The 27,688-nt window shown below is 44.6% G+C and overlaps 2 protein-coding genes across 5 annotated transcripts in view; one reads left to right on the top strand and one right to left on the bottom strand.

Moving 5' to 3' along the window:
- Positions 1-3,446: 3,446 nt before the first annotated feature.
- LOC112560718 (metabotropic glutamate receptor 3-like) lies at positions 3,447-8,116 on the bottom strand. Its single transcript, XM_025232742.1, has 7 exons — positions 7,951-8,116; positions 7,342-7,543; positions 7,149-7,156; positions 6,726-6,898; positions 6,144-6,410; positions 4,379-5,455; positions 3,447-4,089 (listed from the first exon to the last, which is right to left on the bottom strand). The coding sequence occupies exons 1-7, from the start codon at positions 8,114-8,116 to the stop codon at positions 3,508-3,510; spliced, it is 2,475 nt and encodes an 824-aa protein (XP_025088527.1). The 3' UTR covers positions 3,447-3,507.
- A 10,166-nt stretch (positions 8,117-18,282) lies between these two features.
- The window catches only part of LOC112559481, a 34,889-nt gene continuing 25,483 nt past the window's right edge, over positions 18,283-27,688 (top strand). For 3 of the 4 annotated variants that reach the window (XM_025230796.1, XM_025230787.1, XM_025230805.1), the window contains exons 1-3: positions 18,283-18,454; positions 18,539-18,584; positions 27,398-27,631. In XM_025230796.1, coding sequence (XP_025086581.1) covers positions 18,398-18,454; positions 18,539-18,584; positions 27,398-27,631 — 337 coding nt within the window. In that variant the 5' untranslated portion in view covers positions 18,283-18,397. The remainder of the gene's footprint in view (positions 18,455-18,538; positions 18,585-27,397; positions 27,632-27,688) is intronic. The other variant, XM_025230779.1, reaches the window with a different exon arrangement.

The following is a 27,688-nucleotide window of genomic DNA, read 5'->3' as shown; positions in this document are numbered from 1 at the left end:
GTAGAAACCATCCCTACGCTCGCGCGCACACCCACACACGCACACCCACACACGCGCGCACACACACACACACACACGCGCGCAAACACATACACGCGCGCACACACAGAATGAGACAGAGAGACGCACACAACCATACAGTCAAACAAGGAGACAGAACTTTCTACTCACACGCTGAGCCAGCGTGCACACATCTGTACAGTCCAAAAATCACATTTTTAAAATATAAGCTGATGTTTAATAAGAATGTTCTATGACTATCCAATAAGTGCGGCTAGTGACAGTACGTGTGACTTATAATTGCAGTACAAATAACTAGCGACAGTGTGACTAGTGACAGTACAGTATTTATTGGTGACAGTACTAATGTCATAAGTGACAGCACACTACATATGATCATCAATATTATCACATTTCAAGTGTCGTATGTGAAGTGCGTCCCACCGTAGTTTTGACAACACATGCTCAAAAACATTTCATCTGTAGTCCAACAGGACCAAAACCTAGCATCTGAAAGACTATGACTTGAGATGTCTGGCGGCTACACAGGTTTGACACGGACCGATGAAGGGTGACTATTACAGGCGACACGAAACAGTGACCTTATGTGTTTTTCTCTATGTTGCTGTGGGCGACGCCGGGTGAAGACTGAAGTATGATTTTCCTCATTTGAATTAAACGAACTGAAATGGATTGATGTTCCCCCGTTGTACGACACCACCGCCATGGCGGACGCGGCAGTGATGACGTGTCCCGTGTAGCTGAGCACAGCGCCACCAGCTAAGGTCAACGCCGAAGACATTTCCTAAAGACTAGGGATGCAATTTTTCTAATGATGAAGTGTCGATACTATTCCCCCAGATCCCCTGCTTCCATCCTCGGGTACACGCCATCAATGTCACTACACCACACATGTAACTATTGCAAGACATCAGCGCAAGAACAATGAACACGCTCAATAAGTGAGAAAGCTCAGAACAGGATCAAACCTTTGGTGGCCCGTGAAAAGACTTCACTTTGAGAAGCTTTAGAGTGGATATCGAACGGTAGAAGGAGGAATATAATGGAGGCTGCGAACCAGACCAAGGAGCGGCAAGACAACTGGCCATGTACAGAGAAAACTGAAGTGGAAGCGCGTAGCTGCTGCCCTAGACACCAGGGGATGTTAAAGGACGATGAGGATGGACATAGTCGGGGTCGAGGGAACGGAACGAGAATGCATGGAAAATATAGAACATATAGGGATGGGATCGAGAGACACGCGTCAAAGGGAGAGAACAAATGGACGGGAGGTAATCTCAATAGCTGCAGTGTGGACATCATCATCACCGGACAGAGAAGCAGACTGACCTGCGGTCTATGAACATGAGGTCGGGTTTCTGAAGGTGGACACTTGACATGTGTACTTATGTACAATGTACACAAACACACGAGTCTATAGCAGTACAATTGTGGAAGCCGCTGTACATAAATATTCAAGCATATGCGAGTGCAAGGCTAACAGTCGGGTATGTAAACACACAAATGTCTGACAGTACAGTGCTGCGAGGACGAGAAATAGACTTCAGTAAGTGTAAGAGGGAAGAGTTATGTAAGTACACTGTAAAGAGGGACGTATTAAGTACAGTGGGGGACATATTAGGCAAGTACACTGTAACAACGTTGGGGAGTACTGGATCAGTACACTGTAACAACTGACGAATTACAACTGACGTATTACATTAGTACACTGTAACAACTGACATATTACACTAGTACACTATAACAACTGACGTATTACATTAGTACACTGTAACAACTGACTTATTACATTGTTACTCTGTAAGACGCAATGTGTCATCACACAGTAGTCAGGAAGCGGAGTGCATAGCGAACCACGTGACTGGTAGCGGATGCTGTGAGACAGGACTCGAGGGTTTGTCGTGCGGTGTTGTACATTCTCAGACTGTACACTCATACAGCATGTCTCACTCCCACTACACAAGAAGACGTGGAGATGTAGAAGTAGTTTCTTCAGCATGCTAAAGTTTGGCAAGACGAGGTGGATCACAGCTGTTTCGAGCAGCTTTAGAGTCAATATCGAACGGTAGAAGGAGGAATATAATGGAGGCTGTGAACCAGACCAAGGAGCGGCAAGACAAGTGGCCATGTACACAGCATTTTGTTTGATAACAGTGGTCAGCATCGCTAAATATGGCAAACTATGGCAAACAATTAAATATACTTGGATCACAGCGCTCAGTAAAATTGTTAGCACCGCTAAATATGGCAAACTATGGCAAACAACTCAATATATTTGGATCACAGCGCTAATTAAAATTAACATCACCGCAAAATAAATAAAACCATTCCTAGTCTTGAAACAGTGCTGTGTGACCACAGTGTCATACGGACGCACGCTGCAAACATTGATGAATTGTTGTGGTGTACATTATTTATGATAACTGAAGTGTCACGAGTGCAATCTCGTCGTGCATTTATTATAAGCTACAGCAGAAGTTGTCTTCTATTGTCTTTGTGTAAATATATTTTATTAGTCTGGATTATTGCTACGTTTCAATTATTGTTTAACATCTCGGTAAAAAAAAAAAAAAAAGGCAGTGAGTGTTATGATGAGGATGAGGATGATGATGAGGAGGAGGAGGAGGAGGAGGGGGAGGAGGAGGACACACAACACATGACACCGTATCATGACACATAACATGACACTGTGGTGCCAACGATCGCACGCTGACGTCAGTCGTGACACAAGGGGAGATCAATGCTCCCCGAGTTGCAGCATCGTGATGTCGCAGTTTGCCTTGGGGGAGGAGGAAGGGGAGGGGCAATTAGTTGAGGCGGTTGGATCCCGAAAGACCAGTTAAAACACTGAGTGCGTGAGGGCAAACTGAGTTACAGAAAACTCAAAAGATTAGTCTACATTAAATAAATGAATTCTTGAAATATGTTTGTTTAGTGCTAGGGTTTGAATCCAATTCCAGATCATTAAAAAGAATTCATGATTCTGTGCTAAGTACACACACTGACTGTGTGGGATCGTGCTGTGATGTGGGAGGTGTGAGGAGTTTACTTATCACCTTCTCTAAATACCGACATGACGATGGTGTGATCATGTATAACAGTTTACAGTTATTGAATACAATGTCCTACTCTCCTGACACTCAACTGTAGCAATCGGTAATATCCGACAAAAAGCTTTTCCAAACGCGGTATGTTTGAGACAGAAATGGGAAAATAAAGTTTATGCATTCGCAACGATTGGATTATTAACTTATAAAGTAAGGAACTATTGCAATGGGCAAAGGTTTAGCAATATTTGACTGAAACAAGAATGTTTTCATTTCAGCATTAATGTATGCAATAATCATGCTGCTGCATACACAAAGATCAGACTTAATGTTTTATAAAGTCCAGCATGTAAGCCATGCTCAGATAGTCTGTTGACATTTATTGTCGCGTTCATGAGTTGTGTTCATGTTTACAGATCGCCCTCACAAACATTCATTCTCACGGCGCAGGACCAACTTGAAGAAAGTTCGGTCCTGTGGATACGTTCCCAACACTTCCGCCGAAGGTTCCGCTACAGACGTCACTTCCGGCAATATTATTTCCGTTACACCGGTGGATGGCGCTGACTGTTCCTGGGCTGGCTCGCGTTCTGGGTACCCGGGTATTGGCTGTGCTGACGTCAGCGGCGTCCTGCAGGTAGAGGACGGCGTAGACTTTGGGCAGGAAGAGAAAGACGAGCGCCACGCTGTGGTTGAGAGCCAGGGCCAGGGCCAGCATCAGCAGCCGCAGGTGCTCGCGGCCCGACACCATGTAAGCGGGCACGAAGGCCAGCCAGATGACCAGCGTGGTGGACACGCACATGGAGATGAAGCGAGACTCGTTGAAGTTGTCGGGCAGGCGCCGCGTCTTGAAGGCCAGCAGCGAGCAGACGGCCACCTGCAGCAGGTTGTACACCAGGAAGGAGTACAGGCCCACCGCCGGCACCTCGCAACTCACCTCCACGTACGCTTCCATGGCAACCGCCATAAAACGCCGGTGCCAGGGGCCGTACTCACTCATTATCAGACTGCAGATCAACACCTGAAAGTAACATGGCAACCTCTTGATATCACACCAGTCAGTTGTTTATCCATAGTCAAAGTAGTCCTTACCTGTTTAACGGTAATCCCGAACGGATAGACAGACACTGTAGAAAGTATTGAGTAGGTTAGAAGAAATAAAGGCAATATTGCTGACGGCCAGCCAGTCAGTCAGCCAGTCAGTCAGGCAACCAGAAATGGTGAGCATTACATTTACAAAGACAGACACAATGACTGTCTATGAGAAGATGAAATAGTTGCTTATCTATACAACATTAAAGACAACTGACCTGTACCAGAATAAGACCTGCCGCGAGGAGCAGCTGGTGGCTGGAACCAATCAGACGAGGTCTTTGTGTCGACCTTTGACCTGCGTCAAAAATGCGATAAATGCGCTGAGCGCGGACGAGCAGCGAGCCGTAGATAACGGCGAAGCTGAGGCAGAAGAGCAGGTAGTTGATGCGACACGACACCTCGCTGGGAGGGGCCAGCAGCGTGACCATGGTGACGTAGCCCAGGCCGATGGCCAGCAGCATGAGGAGGGACAGCTCGCGCGAGCACGCCTTGATGATGCGGCAGTTCCAGTGACGGACGAAGAAGACGAGGACGGCGAGGCAAAGCGCGCAGCACGCCAGTGCCGCCAGCGTCTGCAGCACTCCCCTCAGGCTGGCGAAGGTGGGCGTGTCTGGCGAGATGTCGTAGCACGTGCTGTAGCCGGTGGCCGGGTCAGGCCAGGTGAAGGTGGGACATGTCTGACACATGGTGCCGTTGAGAACGAGTTGCTCGTTGGGGCGACACGGCCTGCACAACCAGCAGCAGGTCACCTCCTGCGGTATGCGAGCCTCCCCGATGCTGCACGGCCAGCTGCAGCGAGACTCGGGAATATCCGGGTTCTGGGCGTCTTCTGCAATCTGGAAGTGCACCCAGCTGAAGTTGCGCAGATGCGAAAACTCGCCGAGCCGTGCATCAAACCTGGCCACCAACATCTCTGTGAGGGCGCCACCATCCCCAGGCAGCAGCTGTCGGATCTCGTACCGCCCCAGACGGTCGCCGTCGTTGTCCAGCTCAAGCCACCCCGTGTATCCCTCCTGTTGTGTGAGCTTGATCTCCTCCAGCAGCCGCGGCCCCGTCACGCATGCACGCGCTTGGCTGCCGGTGCGACCTGCACAGTGAGTGGAGCGGAGCACCCGGGCTGTGGCGTTGGCAATCATGTGCACGGTGTCGGCAATGTACGCCGTGTAAGCTTGTGCCACGTATCCGTCGCCGTGCGCGCTGATGGTCAGATTCTCTGGGCAGGTCCCGTTGCTGAGGGAGCACCGGAAGTATTCCTCCCAGAAGTCGCGCAGCCAGGGATCGTCAGACCGAGCCTGCGGACCAGACAACTCTCAGCCTTTCATCTAGAGCAGGGGTGGGCAATTAATTTTCTCAAGGGGCCGCATGAGAAATTGGAAAGGTTTTAGAGGGCCGGACTAATATAGTTAACTCAGTTTTACCCAATACTGTATATAAAGTATATATACTGGCGGGCGGGCCGGTCAGAGACAGGAGGTGGAGCGGATGCGGCCCGCGGGCCGCCCTTGCCCAGGTCTGATCTAGTGCGTGCACGCGCACACGGTGACAAAGCGACCATGTTACTTAGGACAGATCTACTCCACTTTTGTCAGAGAAATAATTATAATTTTTTTCCAACAAACCTCACAGAGAGAAAGAGATTAGAGAGAAGGAGGAATAAATGAACTAGTTAATTAAGGTTTCACTTTATCACAACTAGCTTCATAACCGGCAAGTGCAAACTAATCATTCAAATGTTTTCAATATTTAACGGTTAAAAAGAAAACTTATGTGACAAACACCAAACAACCACTTAGTTCTTTAGGGAGAAAATGTAAAGGAAAGACGAGAGAAAGGCAGCTGAGAGAGACTCAGATTCCGCTCTCTAACAATGTGGCTGACAGATGATGTTACAATTCTGAGGTCTAATACTTCAACACGGGGACGGTGGAGGTGACAGTCATTGGTCACGTGGCCGACATGTGCCAGCGGAGAGAGTCTTACGAGCGTTTGGTGCTGAAAGTAGTCGTCGTAGGCCTTCACATACGCCATGTAGGGGCTGAGAAACATGCTGCCCCACAGCAGCCGCCCGAGGGACGCCATGGTGGGGATGTCGGTGTACCAGCTGTCAGAACCTATCCAGATGAACGTACCCGGCGACGTCAGGCGCGCGGTGGCCGTCAGGATTTTGCGCGTGTTGATTGGACCCGTGATCATGATGACCACCCGCGCCTTCTTGTGCTTGACCAGGCTCTGGGCGATGACATCCGCCTTCAGGGACAGGGACAAGGAATCGACAGTAGGTGTTATTCAAACATACGAGCATTTTGTAATGTATTGAACCCAGTCTTCATTTTCATCAGCATCGTCGTCGTCATCGTCGTCGTCGTCGTCGTCGTCAATCATCATCAATAATCGTTACCTTTATGCAGGATTTGAAGGCTTCGAACGTCGACACACTTCAAAGTGGCAGACAATTCCGAACAGTCGTGTGAGAAGTACTGTTTGTGATGAATTCCAGTTTGTCTTGAAGAACTTTACGTTACATCGCCATTTACATTAAAAGACTCATCAGCCCCCATTTACCTCGTTGTCACTGATGGCGATTGAAACCTTGTGCGTGGCGGCGAAGCACAGATCATGTATGTCAAACAGGTTCCTGAGTTGTGTGTAACCATTCTCTCCGTAACTGCCTTCCAAGTAAACCACGGACACGTAGCTCCACTCGTATAGACGAATGAGAGAAAAGATGGCAAGAACTGGTACCTTCCGCGGGAAAAAGAAAGCGCTATATTTGAAACAAAATCACGAATCGTTTTTTTTTCGGAAAGAGAAAGAAATGTGTGACAAGTATGTTTGCTTCTATGTTCATGGGATCTGTTCATATGTTCATTTTCATGCTCTTACTTGTCTTCTTCGTTAACTTAAATTTACGTTTATGCAACTCCTAATGACAAGCGTTACATTAAATTAGAGGGAGGAGGAAGAGACAGAGGGGAAAAAAAAAACCTGTCAGCCTTTAGGTACAGAGTGAAACCCCAGGGGACACGATTTCAATTTCTGGGACACGATGCATGTAACTATATTGTTAATAGTAATAAAAGGTATAAAGGAACGAACTCCAGTCCACAGCCATAGTTGATTTGTGGAAGGAGTGATGGAAATCTACCTGTGCGTACAACCTGTGCTTGGCGCACGTTACCTGTCAGGTGGGACAATCCTCAGGAAGAAGGGAAACTGAGATTTGTCGCTGAGCTCGTCGCTGGTGGAGAAGACGCTGATGAGCGGCACCTTGGCCGGGCCCAGCACGTGCGACACGGCCTTGCTCTGCGTGCTGTGACTCGCGCCTATCACCGCGATGACGTCATACGGCACGACAGCGTCCTGGCTGGCTGGGCTCGTGTCTGTCCTCGCGTTCAACAGACAGGTAGACAGGACAAGTTGGAAATAAAATCATTGTGCCGTTATAAGTGAGCTACTACTGTGAGCCGTTGGGGAAAGATGGCGACCTTATTTTAAAATATGGAGCTCATCGAAAAATTAATCGGAATCTGAAAAATCCTCAAAATCAGCCACATAGTTGTTTAAAGTTGGGGAAAAAAATCTCGGTTTATATCCGAAATTTACGATAATAAAAAAATAGAAGGCTTTTGCTAAAACTTAGATCATAAATAATTATTTCATGACTTTCCAACAAAAGATAAATTATGATAGTGTTATTTTGAAGAGCTCGGCGTGAATAAAGTCCATGACTTTGTGGATGTGAACCTGTTTGGCCAGCGTGCACAGCAAGCACCTGACGACATCCTACCTGGGCAGTTCACCTGCGGCATGAAGGCGAGGGCTTGTGCAACCGCGGCGTTGTCCGTGACACAGTCACTGAGCACAGCGAACCCTAGGGTCACGTTGGACGGCAGCAGCCCCTCGCGGTTCACCTGCCTCACAGCATACTCCAGGGCCTGTGTGTCCGACACCATGAGCACTTAAACCCTCCTTCTCTCCACACACCTCTCTCTCTCTCCACACACACAAGTAAACAGGAAGAGTAACGTACACACTAACCAAAAATACATGTTGAACTGGTTTCTTTGGGACTTTTGTGCAACATTGCATCGTTAAAACTATTTATTATTTACGGCATGAATGGCAATTTATTACCTGAGAATAATGGACTGACCAGAGGGATTCCGGCTGGTCTGAGCACAAAAGAGAACTGTCGTAGGCGGACAAAGGCAGGAGAGCTCCAATATTAATGTCTGCCAGCTTCAAGAACCTCTTTCTGGGCAAGTTGGGTATGACGAAATTTGCACTGGCTAGCCTCCAACGGCAATTCGTCATGGAAGAAAGTTGCACGACAAAAAGAAAGAGAGCTGAGGGATAAGACACCATAGCTGCTTGCAACCGGTCTGAAAGACAAAAATGTTGACATGGTTACCACAGGCAACGTGTAGCGAGACAGAGACCAAGAGGGACGTGAAACTGTGAATAAATTGTTCTTTTTAATACCACAGTTACAGAGTACATTTCAAATGCTCACTTACACAGTTTGGTATCGCTTCTCTTAACAGGTTTTTAATTTGTTTTCGTAAATCGCCGGTGGTAGGTTTAATAACAGCAGTAGTAGTACCAGCAACAACAGCAGAAAGCAATGAGAAAAGAAAAGGAGAATTGTAAATGAAGTATTAAAGATTCACGAATGTGTCAAGATAAACATTCAAACATATCAAGCAAACGTTTGAAACGGAAGTAACATGCTAACTGGTGTCATGGAAGTAACATGCTAACTGGTGTCACGGGAGTAACATGCTAACTGGTGTCATGGAATAACATGCTAACTGGTGTCACGGGAGTAACATGCTAACTGTGTTATGGACAGTTGGTGTCACGGGAGTAACATGCTAACCATGCTAACTGCATAACATGCTAACTGTCATGGTAGTAACATGCTAACTGGTGTCATGGAAGTAACATGCTAACTGGTGTCACGGGAGTAACATGCTAACTGGTGTTATGGAAGTAACATGCTAACTGGTGTCACGGGAGTAACATGCTAACTGGTGTCACGGGAGTAACATGCTAACTGTGTCATGGTAGTAACATGCTAACTGGTATCACGGGAGTAACATGCTAACTGTGTCATGGTAGTAACATGCTAACTGGTGTCACGGGAGTAACATGCTAACTGGTGTTATGGAAGTAACATGCTAACTGGTGTCACGGGAGTAACATGCTAACTGTGTCATGGTAGTAACATGCTAACTGTGTCATGGTAGTAACATGCTAACTGGTGTCACGGGAGTAACATGCTAACTGGTGTCACGGGAGTAACATGCTAACTGGTGTCATGGCGAGGCTACACAGACGACCAAGGCTCAAGTGCGCAAGCATGTCCAACATTACTCTTCGATTTTTTAAAATTATTTTATATTCTCTCCACAAATCCATCACGACGTAGAACACAAAAATCAATGGTTCTTACTAACGACATTTTGATGTTTGAAAAAAGCGCAAATCTGTTCAAAGACTCACAAATAGTGATGGTCAATGGTTTTCAACAAAATGGTAGCTGTGCTAAGCTTTCTTTTGGCATACTCTGTCGATCTTTAATTTCTTATTCCCAAGATATTTTTTTTCTACACCAGGCCTTTCATTTTCTTAAGAGGATTCCAGCTCGTGGGCCCAAGGCAACGAATTGGTCTATAATTTAAATAACTACACAACTGCCATCAGCAAGCGGGGACCAGTTGACATCTTCTGTACACACAAGGCAGCCACCAGTTCATCAATGTCTTTTCATCTTTCGTTTGAAGCATTTTTATTCAAATACTCGATTGTTATAGCAAACCGTTGATAGATTTGTGTTGAAGTACTTTCTCATCCTCAGAAGAATCAAGTGTGAACTCGTCATTGAAATCCTCATAATAAAGGACTGTTCCCTTGATGGGCTTTGTGCATATCTGGTAAAGTTCTCTGTAGTCCTCATTCAAATGTCTGCTTCTCCTTTGATGTTTTGATGTAAGTGTAGAGTTTTACTTTTTAACCTACATGTAGCTATCCTGCGTTAGTCGGACTGCTGAATTGAACACACATTTGTCAGGTACAAATCTGTTTTTCTAATGCCATAAAGGCTGAGCTGCAGGTAAGATGTATTTTATCGGTGGTTTCCTGACTATGACGGCGGTAAATGTGTAATCAATATAACAGACATTTTTATTGTGATGACAGCCCGCTGCTGCTGAGTGGCCGGAGCTCCTCAGTTATGACAATAATGTCTGTGCCGTTAATCGCCTTCTTTCATCCACTCGAAAGTGGTAATAAGGCACTTTACACATGATAACCTTTACAGATGATCCCCTTTACACATGATAACCTTTACAGATGATAACCTGCTCAATACATGTATGCACGAATACACGCATACCTATATGGACACAAGTAAACACAAGTACACATAAGTACACACATTCACACACAAACACACTCTCTTGACTTCTCTGTTTGTGATGTTGCCTCGTTCTCACCTTGCTTTGCACTGTGATGCCAGTTCCGACGACGGCCGCTAACTTTTCTAATATCACTACATGCTAAATGCTTTCACATTTTCTCTTATTGTTTTTACATTTGTTGTATTATTGATGCTGCTTCCAACGTGTAATGTTTTTACTGCCAGGCTGCTGCAGCGGATGATGATGATGGTGGTGGCGTTGACTGTGTCTCAAGATGTGCGGCGTTCAAATGTTCGACCACTGTTCTGTCCATCAAGACATGGCTTGCTCTCCCTCGCTCTCTCGCTCTGAGTGTGTGTGTGAGAGAGAGAGATCGTCATCGTCAACTGCTAGTCATCGTCTGGTCTCCTTGTCGAGGTTGACATTTAAGGCTACGCTCACTCACGTTGGGTTGGGTGGGCGATTTGTTGACTCTTTGTTTTATTTCTGCTCATATTTGTTATCTGACAGATTTAACAGATTTTCTCAATTGAACCACAGTTATCGTATATTGTTGGTATAAAAAAAATCCTTTTTTGAAAGGTCAACTGTCCACCAAATACATAAAGTTCAAAGCTCATCCACTAACTTAAATATTCACTCGCTCATTTTTATTCTCTAAACTCGCATTTTAGTTTAAAGCTGAGGCTCTAAATCCTTTCCAAACGATTGCCTTCTTGCCAAATGAATATTCAAAAAAAGTGTTACTTGTCACGGCTTTAAATGTTAACATTGCATGTGCCTCCTCTTCCCCCCTCCAAACAAAAGAAGATGAATGGCGAAAATATCATTTTGCAATACTTTAACACTTTTTTGATTTCCTACGTCAGACACTATATTCAAACATTGGCAAAAAACTTACCACTCAGCTCGTGGCAGTGTCGCGGTCAGTGAAAACTGTCCTGTCCCCCAGTCACTCGGTGTTACTAGGTAGTATCACAGTGATTTCTGTTGTACTATGTAGTATCACAGTGATTCCTAAACTGTCTTGTAGCTGACCGCTGTGAACACTACACAGACCTCCTGCCTCCCGATGTCAGCGAGTCACACACCACCTCTCGCCACACACGAACAGATTGTTTAAAAGGTCATCGACATCTGGTCAGCCTTCCTCTGACGACAGCAGCAAGGATGCTCCTTAAATTACTTTTTCATAAAGAAAAAAAAAAGAACATGAACAAGGATGCCTTTGAAACTGGAAGGTAGCCGTGGTCAGGTGTCTCAGGACAAGGAAGGTTCCATCACCAGATGTCACCAGGTAGAGCCTCCCCGGGCATGCCTCGCTGTCATTATGCGAATGAGAAAGTCTTGGAGGCAGCCGGGCCGTTACCTACTGCGCCGATCGCTAAATCAAAGCGCCAAGATACCTGTCTCCCCCGGCAGCTGCGGGAGGCGAAGTTCCCGTGCCAGGGCGGATGCAACAGGCCTTCGGAATTAAGTCCTGACATTTTCAAGCATGTGATTTAGCAGCCAGGCAAGCTTCACAGAGGACAAAGACCTTCTTCTTTCACTTTTTGCACAACAAAGGACGAAGTAAGGATGAATATCTTTCAAGATCTTGATCAATCGCCGTCTGCTACCTCGCCCCCATCCGTTCACACCCCTCGTCCTCCAGCAAAGCTTGATGCACCTGGGGTAGCTGCGTAGAGACAGAGACTCGGTAGAGGATAATAAATCATCCTGTAGACAACTGTCAGTTTTGTCCGCTAGTTGTAAAGTTCAAAACATCCACATCATTATTTTAGACAGTGTCATTGCGGTGAAACTAGACTTCTGCTGTGTTGTCGGCTGCCGCGGCAAGTTTTTTTATTCCTCTGTCATTCGTGTCTTTATTTCTTATATTTACAGCAGAGAAAGCGACGAACGTATCCTACAATGACAAAACTGTCTTCACCCACATATTTGCCATCGTCGTGCCTAAAGGCGTTTGAACCTCCTGGTTTCACCATTGGTCTATTACGGGATTTGTACAGAACTACCTAAATAGTGTACACACAAACGTTAATAAACGCCCTTCCTACACACATTATAGACACTGACATATTTAACACATCGAGTTAACAATGTTACATGTCTGTAAAATCACATATGACATCGTCATGCTTCAGACACATCACCAATCACACTGATATACTCCGGTATGCACATCCAAAAATTATTTTATTCACATACCCGGCTTTGGCAAGTGAGTTTTTTTTCTGATAACTGATCTGTAGCGCTGTGTTCGTACAGATTCCACCCCACCCCACCCATCTCTCAGCTTCCCCCTGTTTTATCGACAGCAGCTGTATAGAAAGTGTGGGAGGTGACTGTGTACCCGGTGTCTTTGTGGACCCACCCGAGAATGGCGTGGCACGGTCTTTCGCCGGTGTCACCTGTCCTGTCCGCTCCTCCTGAAAGTGGGTGAGCGACATCCAAGTTTCGAGGCGAGTCGAAGCCTTTTCACAGTATAATTGCTTCTATCGCCAGGCGGACCCTGCATGTCGCCATTGTTTCATGACTACACGCAGCCTGTCATCAATGTTTCAGGGCCAGACAGACAGCTGCTTGTTTTATCCAAGACAGCTAGGCTTCGTGATATCAGGAATGTCATGTGGTTGTAGAAAGTTGGAACTAGACTATTCATTTGTGAGTTGTTCTTTATGTCCAAAAACCAGATTAGAACAGATTTTCACATCAGCAACCACAGTGTTCTTACATTCATAGATGTTTGTCAAAGTAGCAAAATCTACAAAAATAACAGCCTTCCGAAGCTGGCTCACCACGAGCTACCCTATGCAAATGTTTGAGAGTAACATAGCCTAATCTTAGAAGGTTTGCAATGCACTTCCTGCTGCCTAAATCAAACATTTTATCTTCTCGAAACCCACACTGAATATAGATATAGAATTTGTAAGATAAACATTCGCATGAGAGAAGAAGACGGGGTCTGCTTTGCATCTAATTCGCTAATTAACTGCCAGTCACTGGTTCGATTGCTTCTAACAACAAACACTATTTTCTTCATTTCTGCCCTCTTGCACTTTCTTTGTTCACTCCACGTGGTCGATACAATTTGTTTGATCGAAGAGTATCACCCACACACTTTCTTTGGGTGCATCATTTCGGGTGTGTTACTTAAGTGAACTTGGTTAGTGATTATAGTATATCCCACACGTACCGTTCATGCTGAAGTGGAACTGAAGACTACAGCAAGTTCTGTCAATAGTACTATTACAGTAGTGCTGTAGTATTATTGTTAAAGTCGTGCTGTGGTATAATATTGTTACAATAATACTGTAGTAGTACAGCAAGTTTTCTCAAGGGCCAACTGGCTAACATCATATTGCAACACACTAAAGTCACTAGTGCTAAAGTCACAGCTGGAAGGCTGTTGGCTGTTTATTATAACTAAAACTGTTGTTTGTGATATACATGATGCAGATGCAGAAGCACGACAGTAGTAAGCAATTATGATAATATTTATCATTTCTCCTTATGACACGGCCTTTCTGTCTACTCCTATAGTCTCATGGTGCAGCTCTCCTACAGTCGAACTAACATTCCAAGACTTTCATGTCGAGGAATGTTAGTCAAAGAAACACATTTTTTTTTACTACTGTGCTAGCCCTCTTTACCTACCCTGTATAAAGGCCTATTTTTAACATATGTTATTGTTGTTATTGTTGTTATTGTCGATGAGGTGTGCGTTACAAGCCTGTTGGTACACGTGTTGGTGAGAACAGCATGCTGGTGTGGGCGCCGTATGCTTGTCTGTACGAAGGTGCGTGCATGCCACTGTAATAACAATGAATGACAAGGCAATGTGTAGCGGAGGTCCTGAAATAACAAAACAAAGTTCAACAGAGGTACTGACATGACACGGCGATGAGCAGTGGATGTCCTTACATGAGACATCGATACCGCGATGCAGGGAGACAGCTATTCCAAGACTTGATTGTGATAAGATGGCGGCCGTAGTTACGAAGCGATCTGAAACGTTGCCCCGGGGCAGAGTGAGGACAATCAGGGCAAGCATCCTGTCTCCAAACATAGGAAGCAGTGTGCATGCCCTGCAAACATTGCTTTCTCTTACTTTACCCGAGGGCATCTTTATCACCTTATAGCTACAGCTCCAGGGGTTAAGCTATATCAGACTACGTGGTTTTCTTAACTGGACGCATACTTTCAAAAATCAAATAATTAGCGGTCACCTCCTCAACGAGAGCAGTATACTATTCTTCTATGACCGTTAAATCAAAACTTTGCCATAGTCACATAGACCTGAGATATCTGTATGAATGAAATTAATTTTTTCTTCTGTGCATCTCTCTCTCTCTCTCTCTGAATGTAATTGAAGATAATTTTATTTTTCACATTCCGCACTCCTGTCTATGACGATGATACTGATGAAAATATAAAATGTTATGGTTGTTGTTCTGTTTCTGGCCTATTCAATAAAGGTCTGTGTGTGTGTGTGTGAGTGATCTTGACACTCAGGTCGGGGTTAGTTATTAAAACAATTATCTTTGTCGACGATCGAATCTACTGTCTCTTCTCGTTTCCCTCCCTCTTGTCCCCAGGTATTTTTTTTTTTAACTTAATCGTTTGTTGAACAAGTCTGCAAACCTTTGGTCTATTTATTTTGTTCTCTTTCCCCAACATTTTGAAGCAGTTTCTCTGACCCTGATGTTAAAAACTTTGTTGGAGAGATGCCATCTTTGAGTTTAGGGGCTAAAGGTTTCAGCGGCTTCATTATCTAGAAAAAATTAGGCATTGATTAACGAGGCTGGAAAGACGGGGGTGTGTCAGACACATGCCTTGTGTAATGTTACTACTTGCATGACGGACAGTGGAGAGTAACAACGATTCGACCTTTCATTATGGTGTTCGCCAAGACATGCATCAATTCCTGTGATGACGACCTGACATTTTGACAACGACAACGACGCTACGATGACTATACTGATTAGTTGGCTGTCTTCGTACAGGATAATTCTGTATCCATGGCAACCCGGCCGCTGATTTAAAAGGACATGGCGCTTGTTTTGCTTGTCTGCGTATCACAATACTGAACGAATAACCTTGGGAATTAATAAAAACCACATCTTGAGGTAAAAACTGGAGATCGGCAACTGTAACTGTAACAGAAATAGTAGAAGTTAGGATAAGTTTGTGGAAAATTACAGAAGCTTAGCAAATCTGTGGGAACCTATTTTAAAGTGAGAATAGCAGAACTACATCTTCGAGCGAGAATTCCAGAACTTCAGCTGGCCTGTAAGAGACAATATCTGAGTACGACCTCTTTCTGTTGACGGTGATGTTTGTACGCGTGTGTGTCGAGAACAAAAGCTCACCCAGACTGGAGAAGATATTGCAATGTGCTTTACACACTTTTTTTGAAAGAAATGCACTCCTCTAGAACTTTAAAATGTTGGTTGTTATGTCTGCAGTCCATTTGCACGACGGTCATTGCTCGAGCGAGGTGCTGTGGCCAGGTGAGCGACCCTACCCCAGGACGCCGCAACTCTGCTGTCAGTCATTGCGCGTGAGGTACAGACGCCTCCGACTGTTTGCTCGTCGTGTGCCCTCCTGTCGACAAACCTCTGATGCCAGCTTCCCCCTCGCTTATTGCTGACCTTTACGCTACATCGCAGCTATCGATGTCCCTGGGTAGCTTGTGCAGTGGCAGCGTGGTCGTCGTTATTGTGGAGAAATCGCGAGGGACCCCAGCCCAGCGTTTTCGTCTCCCCCTTATCCAGCCGCGCCTTCAATGGAGAGAAATCACGCCCTTGAGCTCAATGATGCGGAAAGTAGATATACTTTCAGGTCATTGCTTGAGCACTCTCCCCCTCCTCCACTGCTACGGACGGATACATGGATTGTCATCGTGTTCGCTGCATCCAAAAATGTAGTGGGTGGAGTTGGGTAGAGGGAACATCCAAGCTGTCTGAAAGAGCCTGCCTCAGTGAAATAAAGTACAAAGCATCATGATTTTAAAGTGCATGAATGTCATAATCGTATCTTGAAAAAAACGGGGTGGGGGAGCAAGTTTCTTTGTGTACGCAGTTATTGCGGTGGCTCCTATTCGACATTGTTATTTTCTGCATTCAGGAACTGTTCTCGACTTCGGTTTGTTCTGCCGCCCGATTGTGATAGGCCCGTGATGACATCATAGTCTCGTTACTGTTACAGTCAAATCTCGGGACGCGAGCAAAAGTGGCACAGTAGCGAGAGTGGCATAATAACGAGGGTTCGTAAAAACGGCTTTATTTGCTCAAGTTACCCGTCAGTCCAAAGTTCTCAAGAATCGTCGGTTGGCACATGTTCTTTCGGCGGATCTCGTACATCTCGTTGTCTAGTCGATCGCACGCTTGCATCCGCGCACCTGCATATCCTGTCGCTAGTCGACCCCCTCCCGCCTTCCTCTCTCACGGAGCTGTCACCCGGCCAGCGACCACCCCCATCGCCAGCCTCCACCCTCCCTGTGTGCGTGCTATGTTTGTTTAGTTTATTACTCATGGGAGCTCCAAACAAGAGAAAGTTTCTCTGCTGTGAACAGAAGTAGACAATAATTATACATATTGTCATCTCATCGTTGTTTTAATTAGCAGCTGTATAAAGCCTCGAGCCTGCTAGTTATCTCCTAGTTAGTGCTGATGGCTTTCTCTATTACTCTGAAAATTTTGTTACATGCATTTATACTAAGTCTAACTGGTTTTACTGCAGATTGTGTCTAAAATATTTGCTTCAAAACAAACTGGCGTTTCCTAAACATAAAGATTTAGTAGCTGTGGGTTAAATACATTACCAAAATTAACCTTGCTTGGGCCACATCAACATTAGAGAGGCAAGACTGGGTGATCGGGTTATTTCTTCTAAAAACACTGTTGAAACATAGTCTTATTCAGCAATAGCCGTTTCGTCTCTTTCAGATGGTCAAGATAGGTCATGCAAGGGAGACGACTTTGTACTTATGTCCTTTTCAAGTCTAGTATTTATTATCTCCCTTTTCCGTCTCCACCACTACTACTACAACAACTACTATTTGGAGCGTTTGATGTTCAAATTCTCGCAAAATCGCAGCTGTGTGTCGAATTTACGGTGCTAGAGCGTATGTAAATGATTAACTGAAGATTCACATAGTGATATTGATTAGTGGTGAAATTTCCGAAACAGCTGGCCTAATCCAAACTTTTATGTTCGAATCACTTTTATTTCAAAAAAGACCACTTGACCATATAGGCATATAAAATTTACAACAGCCTGCAGTGACCGCGAGCATATTACACCTCGAAATCCAAATGTTTTAGAACTGAAAGTGGGCGCATGGTGTAGGTGTATGATCAATAATTTCCCTTCATAATTTTCTCTTAAGTCTTTAAATTTATTTCGTATCTGAGAACACCTTCTGGTCTCTGTATAGGCGCAAAAGGGTGAAAATAAATATTAGTAACTAGGGAAAGGAAAGTGTTCAAAAACACCCAAGTGCGAGGTCGGATGAGTTTTATCGCGTATGCATCATTGTATGAGTAAGAATAGATGAGTAAGAATGGCCCATCCTTTAGTATTTGCAAGTTCTTCGTTTGCTGATAAATGCGCACCAGTTGTACCTACCAGTTGGAGTTTTGTAACAAAGGAATAAAAAAGCCGCCACCAGTGAGGAGCCAGAGGGGCGCGCCATCTAAGAGCAAGGAATTTCTCACTTTCCAGTCCTAGTGAGTTTGCATACAGAACTGACCAATCACAGCCTTCGTTTGATTTGCAACAATCTTCAGTGAACATGGGACCATCATGGCTGATACGGCGACAGTAGTGGAGGGTAAAATCAAATATCGCGAAGGAAAGAAGGTAAATAATCTACTGAACGTAACATCGAGCTGCTAGGGAGCGGATCGCCATGCAGTTTGTTGACTTTCTGCTTTCTACTTGCAGTGGAAGTCACGATGGTGTGTTCTGAAGAAGCCGTCGCCCGTGGCTGGTAAGTTCAGACACTTTTGGAATCTCACTGGCTCACCTCGCAGCCTGTTCTGCGAGCTAAGTGTTCGCTATTGCTCCTTGGGGTGCACGCATTTTATCAGTCCATTCACGTCACGGCCACATACTTACCAGTACCGCGTTCTCGTGTCTTGGTACTTACAACAGCACCTGCATTGTAATACGAGCAAGGGCGTTCACAACGATCAGCATTTTGTGTTTTGCTAACTTTGACAAAGTTTTGTGATGGCTCATCTCTGGGTGGGCCCAACATTTCCTGTCACGTGCAGTTAGAATAAACATTTTTTTGTGTACAGGACTAGTGAAAACAATTGTCGTGACATGTCACAAATGAAGGATGCCATGTCGTAATGGAGTGATTCACGTATTCAGATTATCCCATCGAATGAGTGGCATCCATTAATAGACTGTCTTGCCTTTTTAAGGTTTGAATTAGACTCGGACATACCACATTAGGCTGCCTTTGGGAGATATAAAGTCTAAGGGTTTAAAAAAATGTGCTTTTGTAGCCTGATCAATGATTCATCTTATGTGAGAAGACACCGTTAAAACCTATGCTAGTGACAAATGTACAAGTTTACTGATGATGACCCAAATTAGGTTAATTTCCATATCAAGGAAACAGTCACTGTAATTTTAAGATATTTTCAAAGAAAATAAAAGTTTGTTTTACAAAAGAGTATTTTAATTTAACTGGTAGCCTCATAACAGTAATTGTGTACTGTGTGTAGGGAAATGCACTATACCAATCCTATTATTAATTTTACAGTTTCGTTTACAGTGTCCTTTCTGCTATTTGCTACAAAGACTAAAAGTTACATTTGCTTATACTTTAAGCAGCTTTTTTTCTTGTTGCTTATTTAAGCCCTAGATATCTGGCATGTTAGAGTATAGTACTTGGGAAATGCAGAATAATTTTAATAATCTGACATTGGCATTACTTTATAAAGCTTTCAAGAAAGGACCAACATTGTATAATATAATATTGGACACACCTAATCTCAAAATTACTTAAACGTTTTTGGCAACGTGCTATTACTGTCTTGTTACTATAAATTACTATCTTAGAATGCATTTTTTTTTTACCTGCATACACAGTGTCAGCAGTCACCCAATCATTAGAAAAATAAAACACAGGTCTTCTGAAAATCATATCTTCGTTCAGCTAGAACTATTGTCAGATGGAGACAATATATTTTATTATATTTGGGTTTTTTTTTAAGCTTATCTTGCTCTCAGGGGCCTTTTTATTCGTCTGCCCAAAATCTTTGCACCCATAAAGCACAGAAACCAGATCAAAACTTCACTAAACGTTATTTTTGGTAGTGGTTACAATTAGAGTTGTGAGGGTAGTAAAGATTTGAGCTAAATTCTTTTGCCAAAACATGTGTGCTTATTGGTTACATGTTTAATTTCAGTTTTTGCACAGCTATTCTGCTTAATTTTAGTTCTATAGGAAGAAAATTCATAAAATCCTTAGCATTGGGAAACCAGAAGAAGTGCAATAATCTGTGCTGGGAGGGAGTAGTACTTGTGCCTCTAACCCTCTAGTAGAGGAGGGTAGAAAAAAGGTTTGAAAAACTGGAGAGTAGATGTACTGTGAACTAAAGAATGCTTATATTTGCGGGAAGACGGTTGTCTGACAAACAGGGACATAGAATGGGTATCAGACCATCCTGCATCATTAAAACATTGCAGTTCATATTATCCCAATGTTGTGAAAGGATAGCCATCCTGCAATGACTAGGGGAAACAACCAGTCCACCATAGCAAAAGATTTATATTACAGGTAACCAACTGTTACACAAAAGAAAGTTGGCATCAGTCCTGGGTCGTCCAGGATTGATTGGTTTTTGTCTGCAGGGAGCTATGCTGGATGTATTGATCGATGTGAGACATTACTTTTTTTATGATGTGATTGTCAAATGTCGCTTGCTCATCACCTTTGCTCCTGTCGATTCAAATCATAAATTTCTCGTCGCTAGTCCCAGCGCATTTGATTTATAAATGTATGCCCCTTGCAGACGTTACATTTAGTCGTTTGGTGCGATCGATTCATAGTTTAGTTTTTGTTGTCTCGGCCCAGGGGAGGTGGAGAGAAACCATAAAAGAAGTAGTCATTTCTACTATATGCTGAGTTGTGCATGTGGTCTTGGCAACAACAAAAAAGTTTAGCGCCTTTTTTGAATTGCACAACATGAAGCTGCTTTCCTCGCTAGTTTGCAGGAGTTGATAAAGGCCTGCGCATGAGGTACTACACAGTTCATATAATCCTGTATTGTGGTGTTGTCAGCAGGATATGCACCGAACCATATTTACAATGTACTGTAAGCGCCGATAATAGTCGGGTGTGGACCGTGTATCTGCAGGCTGGGCGCTGCACGGGGTTGGAGGTGGGTGGGGCAGTAGGTGTGTTTCCGTAAGGAAATCTTCCACTCCCGCAGCGGCCGGAAACTTCTAGAGCGTGTTCCAGATTCTTCTGGGAGTCGGTGCTAACCAAATGGCTGGAGAACCACACCTAAGAGACAATCACCCCGCCACCCTCTCTATACTTCCGGCCCCGCTGACGCTGCTTTTGGCCCTCACTACCCCTCCCCTATCGCTGTCCCTCCCTTCTCCCCTTAACTCATTCTGCTCGTGCGCGCGTGCACGTACTCCTTCCTTTCATCTCACCGTTCCTTGAGCCTGAGCGCGTTATAGTCGGACAGAGACACGTCCGACAGGAGCGCGTCAGTCTTGCAGCGGGGACAGACATTAGTGGTCTGAGATAATGGGGTTGTCTGACAGACACTCCTTACGAGACACTAGTAGTCGGGTACGCAAATTAAGTCTGACAGAAACGGGTGATTGTAAAGTGCCATGAGCTTGCTTATTTTGCTTATTTTAAAGTTAACTGACACTAACACATAGCATTTACTATATTGGTATATAAAACAAATCATGTTTTGATAGGAAAATGATAAATACTCTCAAAAATCTCAACAGTGAGAACTGAACAAAACTCTCCCTGCATAGGGACGGCGTCGACCGTATATAAACGGTGTACATGTATGCTGTTGCTGATTGGTCTGTCGAATATTTCTCCTTTCTGTCTATACATGGCATGCAGCTTCAGTGCTGAGTAGCGAGTTCTTTCTTGCCGAGGGATGCGCGTTTCGCAGACCTTCCTGTTCCTCAACCACTATCACCCTTCCCCCCAGATCGCACTCTTCCTATACCTCCTCCTCCTCTCCCCTTTATCTCTTTGTGTCGTGTGCGCGTGACGCGAGGGATTGAGGGTGGGGTGGGGCATAGACTAGTGCTGGTGCAATTTTGCTGGAGATCTGTTGTGTCCTCAGTAGAGCAGCCAATAAAACAAATGTCAGACACGTGAGGTCATAATACTAAGACCATCTTGGAGCGTTGCTGTGTAGGAACATCCTCACACGTGTCCTGTCATAGACCATCCCTCCCGTGCTACATAAGTTTGTCTTGGTGCCTTTCGTTAGTTTGGGTTAACATCTCTCAGTTTTAACACGGCAGTTTCCGGTCTGCTGGAGTGGGGAAGGAAGGACGCCTGTTTGCAGGTCGTGAGCAGTAGGCTTTGTTGAAACTGTGTTAACGACCCAGGCTACTTTGTGAGCTCTAAACTCTGAACGCTGGCAGATCACAGATAAAAGAGATACATGCCTCTTCTGTAATGCAGATAGGAATAAACAGTTAACTGCTAGGTCAGAGTATGACTGACAGACAAGACGTTTCATCTGCCATAGTTCATAAGCGGTTTTTTTTTTTTAATTTCTTTCCTCCCATGTTTAATGGTGGGGTAGGGGAAACTCGAGGGTGGAGACGGGATAGATCCTAGTTAGGATAGCGTCGCGTAGCTAATTAGTTTTATCACTGATGTCTGCGGTGCTGGTCAATTAGCTGAAATGAAACGCGGCGCCGTGTTAGGAGATGAGAAACTTGTAGAGCTTGGGTGCTTTGTGTGTGATGGTGCGCATAAGTGGAAGCTGGTCTAGTGGAAGTAGAAGAGGGGTCGTGCTGTATATAGGCTGGCAGGTGTTTGTCGACTGAATCACTCAACACTAAAAGCTGTGCCAAGTCTAGTGTCAATGTAATTTGCATTACCTACTGTCGATGTGGAGCGTTGGGTGTCTAGTGGGGGCCATATTCTGGACTGTGAGTTTGGGGCTGCTAGGTCAGTCGTCAAAGCAAAAATCACTGAAAGTAGATTGAGTTGTATCTGTAAATTTTCCAGGTTCGCATATGTGTCTGGTTAGGGTGGGGTAAGGGCGAGTGTGATTATTCCGCTTATTATTTTTTACCTGAGGCCGTAGTTATGAAGTAAGAGTAAGTCGTTTCCCAAGAACAAAATGTAGAACTCATGGAGAAGTGCCTTGCATCCGATGATGTAAAGCGGTGCCCAGACTGGGCTGACTCTGCTTCGTGTTTCTTTATCCTAGGACACCCTTGCCGCCGCTTTATAAATACAACTCCAAGGCTAAAACATCATCTGCGGGCACCACTGTCGAACTTCGGAATCAAGACACTTGTTCTTGAGTTTCCCCATGTAGCCCCAGGGCAACGGCTTACTCTCGTTTCAGAAGTGCGGCCCCTGGCTGCCAGTTTCTTTAGCTTCCAGTTAAAAAAAAAGATTCTCTCACCCCGGGCTTGTGATGCAGGCAAAGATTGGTGCTAATTGATCTTTGTTTTCTTTTGCTGGCCAGTGGCATTGCAGATGTAAAGATTGTGTACGTGTGTGTGAGAGAGAGCTATGTGATAGTGTGTTAGTAAGGGGTCTTGATGTGTGAGTGGATGTAGTTCTAGGTACTGTATTTCAGAATGCAGTGTGTATAATTATGTATAGAGCTTTTTGTACAGATGCACATAGAACGAATTTAACAGATGTTTTTACAGCTGGGTTATGCTTAGAGCGGTTTTCTGATGTATAATGAATTGATTTTTAATCTGATGCTTACACCCCTTGCTAAAGCAGACCAAGCTCTAGTGGCATTTTCAACCCATCAATCGAGCACCCCGAACTTGACACATAACGGGCCCGTGGCGCAACAGTTGGCGCCTGTCACCCATACAGTCCTGGGTTCAGGTCTCGTCTCGGCTGTCTTTTCTCTGCATGTGGCATCTGTTTACAGGACAGCGTTGCCGGTATATATCCTTAGCTGCTGGCTCGGCATAGAACACCAGCCCTCCTTTCTCCCTGCACAATACCTTCCATTTATTTCTACAGTAATATTTACCACGACTGTCATAAACATGGCGTGTTGTGTGATTTGTTATAAGCTGGGCATAAACATTGTTACAAAGATGTACAAATATGCCGAAATTCGCTACAGAAAGACCACGAACTAATATCCCTGGACTGCTTACAGCCGATGTTTTTTTTTTTTTTTCAGTCAATTACTAGAACGAGGCTGGTCGGTACAAAGCTTCCGGTTTAGCCACCATTTAGCGAATGACTTCAATGGCTATGTCAGCAAAGTCTGCAAGAGTAACAACAATAAAGAAACACACAAAAGGTGGTTTATACTGCTGCATGGTAAAAGGCAACTGTGCAAGAATCACATCTGTCGGCGAAAGTTTTTTTCACTTCCGCGGGCAGGCATATCATGGACGTGAGTGGGCATATCGAAAGAGCAAGACAAGTGGCGAGCGACTCTCATTCATGCTAGAGGCCGTTCAGACAAAAGTTTTAATCCATTGAGAGTCAAGATTTATTCAAGAAGAGTGCATTAAAAAAAGATAATGATCTTATTGTCGGCTCACTTAACCTCTTACCCTCCTCTTTGCTGTACATTTAGTTCGCGACTTTAAGGCTTCGACAGTTTTCACACAGCTGAAGATATGGCCTTAAAAACAAATTGAGTTATTAACAGTCACGTCATTCATCACATTACTCGAGAAGTGTATTGATTAAATATTCTTATTGTTTAAAAACTCGTATGTGAATAGGTCCAAGATCACCAATGCTTTCAGTTTACACGGCAAGTGTCTACAGTGGACACGAGTGGCCCCAGGCGTGTATACAAGAGTTGGTGATGCTCCAGGGGGATACTACCGTGCGTGTTGTAGGCGAGGAAGAGAGGATTCTTCGGGACCGCAAGAACAGAGAAAACGAGGGAGAGAACGCTCTGAACAGCTCTCTTCATGCCCCACCCAATCCTCACTACCCCGCTTTATGTTGGGTTGAGTCCAGATGCCGGTGTCGCCACTGCCTCGCAACACCTGTTGTGTGGGTTAAACACTTGCTTGTCACCACTGCAGAGACCTGTGATGCGCTCGCCTCCCCAGCGCTACTGACACATACTAATAGAGAGTTCGAGACCCACGACATGGGGGTGGGGAGACTATACGAGTATGCTATCAACTGCAGGTAGCGGTGGGGGTCATGCATGAGATCGAGCAGCAGCGTTCTTGAGCACGGAAAGTAACTGTGCTGCAAAAATATTTGTCGGAGATGCTTTTAGTAGAAAATTCGATGGCAACTACTCGATTAGTTGTAGATGACGATTATAACAAGGATAACGAGCACTTCAGTAAATGTAGCATACCGAATCATCAAAAGTTCGGAATTCGTAAAAAGACGCGAAAATAATTGTGCAACAATTGTGGTTTTCTGCGTGACTATTTAGCTCGACGCCTGAAAACTGAAGTGGGAGCAGCATGTCTGCTAGTTTCCGACATGTGTATACGTATGTGTGCATGATGTCCTCTTGCATCACTATGGCCTCCGTAGCTTGCCAGCATCAGTTTCTCGCAGGAAAAAAACGATTATCATCCTTGCTGCGGTTGAAAATTGGTGCTTCCTGCCTTCTTTTTTTTATTTTTTTTATTTTTGCGTTTTTAAAAAGTTTTTGTTGGGAATGCATCATCACAGCGAACTGTCCATAAGTATTACTGCAGAAACGACAGTCTCTACAGCGCAGGTTTATACCTAGAACAGCACGGGGCATCTGACAAAGCTATTACAGTGTCAGCATTTGTAAGCGTCAGCTCGACACACCAGACCAAGTCATCTGCACGTTTGGACTCTCCCAGAATGCACAAGAGTGCGCAGCGTTTCGCTCGCACATGCACGCACACTGTCTCTCCTTTCTCTCCCCCCAACCCCGCTCACCCCGCATAATTAGCTGTCGACTTCGCTTCACGGTTGTTAATATGGGGGATGCATCAGCAGCAGCAGGTGTGTAAACTGCGCTTTATTTGCTGTCGCCTTCAGTTTCCATCAAAGAAAGTAGTATGTGCCCTTGTTTCCTGGCACGTGTTGTTATTGTTGTTATGTCGAGAGCGACCATTTAAATAAAGAGCTGACTAAGTAAAATCGTGAAATGGCATCTGAGAGGGTTGCCAGTGATGTGTTATTCTTTCTGATGTGAACTTGAGGGAAAAAACACATCGACGGAACTTTTGTAATGTTAGCTTAGGACTTGCTAGCTTATTTATTATTAGGGTCTTTTTCAAACCTAAACGTAGCCTTCAGCAGTCGGCGCTAGGTGGTCTGCAAGTCAGGCACTGTGAATGGGCAACGGTACGTGGCGCTGCCCTTGACACTCTAGTGTGATTGGTGGGTGGGAGGTGAAAAGTGTGATCACACAGTGTGATTGCTGTGTGGCTGTGGTCCCCTCTTCACCTCCTACCCACCCACCAATAATGGCGGGGGTGCTGGCTTATGAACGTTGACACTTTGAGGGGTGGCGCTGTGTTAATGTAAAATTCTGATTACAGGAAATGGCGATGGCCTCTTTTTTTTTTTTTTTTTTTTTTTAGCGTTCGGTGAATTGCGAGCTTCTTAAAGGGTTTGTAAAGGCAACATGAAACTGCTTAGAATCTCGTAAAGAGTAAGATCAATTAGAATCTCGTGCATTTTCGTGTCTGTTCATGTGGAAAAAGTTGATAATACATATATACCCTCTCTGATCTCGCTCTGTCATGTGAACAAGACTGCTTACCAAGTGAGACAGACTGTTTTCTATAATTTTTACAAAACTAGGCTTTGAAAATTTATTTTAAAACCTAAATTAACGAGATACCACCGATCACGAGTTCAAATCCTAGCAGTGATCACCGACTTTTCCTGTCTTGGTCCTACGTCACAAGCAAGTTCGTCTACAAAGTATCTCGGGAAGATATCGTGGTTACTCGGCAAAAGGACACAACGGTCAATTTTACTGGACTTTTTCGATTTTATAAACATCAGTAACTGAAATAGTGCTAAATAAGTGGTAATAAAGTGAGAAGCAAATCATTTATTTATTTCATTGTTCGTGAACTGCAATCGTAACTAAATATAATTTTTGAACTTTGAACGTTTTGACCGTCACCACAGCCTTGAGTATACCTTTAAATTTAACTTCTTCCTCGTTCTTTCTCTCTCTCTCACACACACACATTCGCCATTCATTCACGCACAAGCAGAACACTTTCTGTTATCAAAAACTTATCTCAGGTGCACAGTGACCCATTATTCGCTGAGAGTGTCGGAAGCAGATTTTACACTCGCTGAGCTGCGGGCTACAGCTCTTCTTCTTCCCGCCCTCCCCCTCCCCCTCAACCTCCGACAAAATGGAAATTTGAGAACTTGAACAAACCGAACAAAGTCAGACCCTCACCTGACAATGAAAGTTTTGTGGATAACCGGCGTGACTATTGAGTATACAATATATAACTACGGGAGATAGGCCTACCTACAGGAGTGTTATTTGACACACCATATAGTGACAAGATTTAGCTATAGGAGTTTTATGTGCAGTTTAACTGTCAGCCTTTACAGAATTTAAAAAAAAATTTTCCTTTCAGACTGTCTGCAGCTGCTGTTGTACAAGGATGTGCACGAGTCTCTGCGGGCCGGGGGGCGGGTCAAGACCTCTCTCATGCTGGAGGGTTACTACGGCCTGGAGTCTGGCTTCTCCTTCGACAAGGAGGTCAACGTCCTTGCCATCATCTGCCAGAAGCACATCGCAGTCATGGCCTTCGACAACAGAGAAAACCTCATTTTGTTTGAGGTTAAGATCAGGCGCAGTCTGGGTCAAGGTGAGTGACCTATCAGTTAGCGAGAACTAGAAAGGCAAATAAGATACATGGCGTATT

The sequence above is a fragment of the Pomacea canaliculata genome, linkage group LG1 (genome assembly GCF_003073045.1).
Source record: "Pomacea canaliculata isolate SZHN2017 linkage group LG1, ASM307304v1, whole genome shotgun sequence".
Lineage (NCBI taxonomy): Eukaryota > Metazoa > Mollusca > Gastropoda > Architaenioglossa > Ampullariidae > Pomacea > Pomacea canaliculata.
The sequence above is the reverse complement of the archived record's forward strand: the minus strand, read 5'-3'. Positions and strand labels throughout refer to the sequence as shown.

What these genes read in the sequence shown, in the direction of transcription:
- LOC112560718 (XM_025232742.1), bottom strand. Translation starts at nt 8,116, where the DNA reads ATGGTGTCGGACACACAGGCCCTGGAGTATGCTGTGAGGCAGGTGAAC. An exon ending in GCCGCAGGTGAACTGCCCAG is followed by an intron (nt 7,544 to 7,950) that starts GTAGGATGTCGT and finishes ACGCGAGGACAG; the next exon opens with ACACGAGCCCAGCCAGCCAG. An exon ending in TCGCCATCAGTGACAACGAG is followed by an intron (nt 6,411 to 6,725) that starts GTAAATGGGGGC and finishes CTGTCCCTGAAG; the next exon opens with GCGGATGTCATCGCCCAGAG.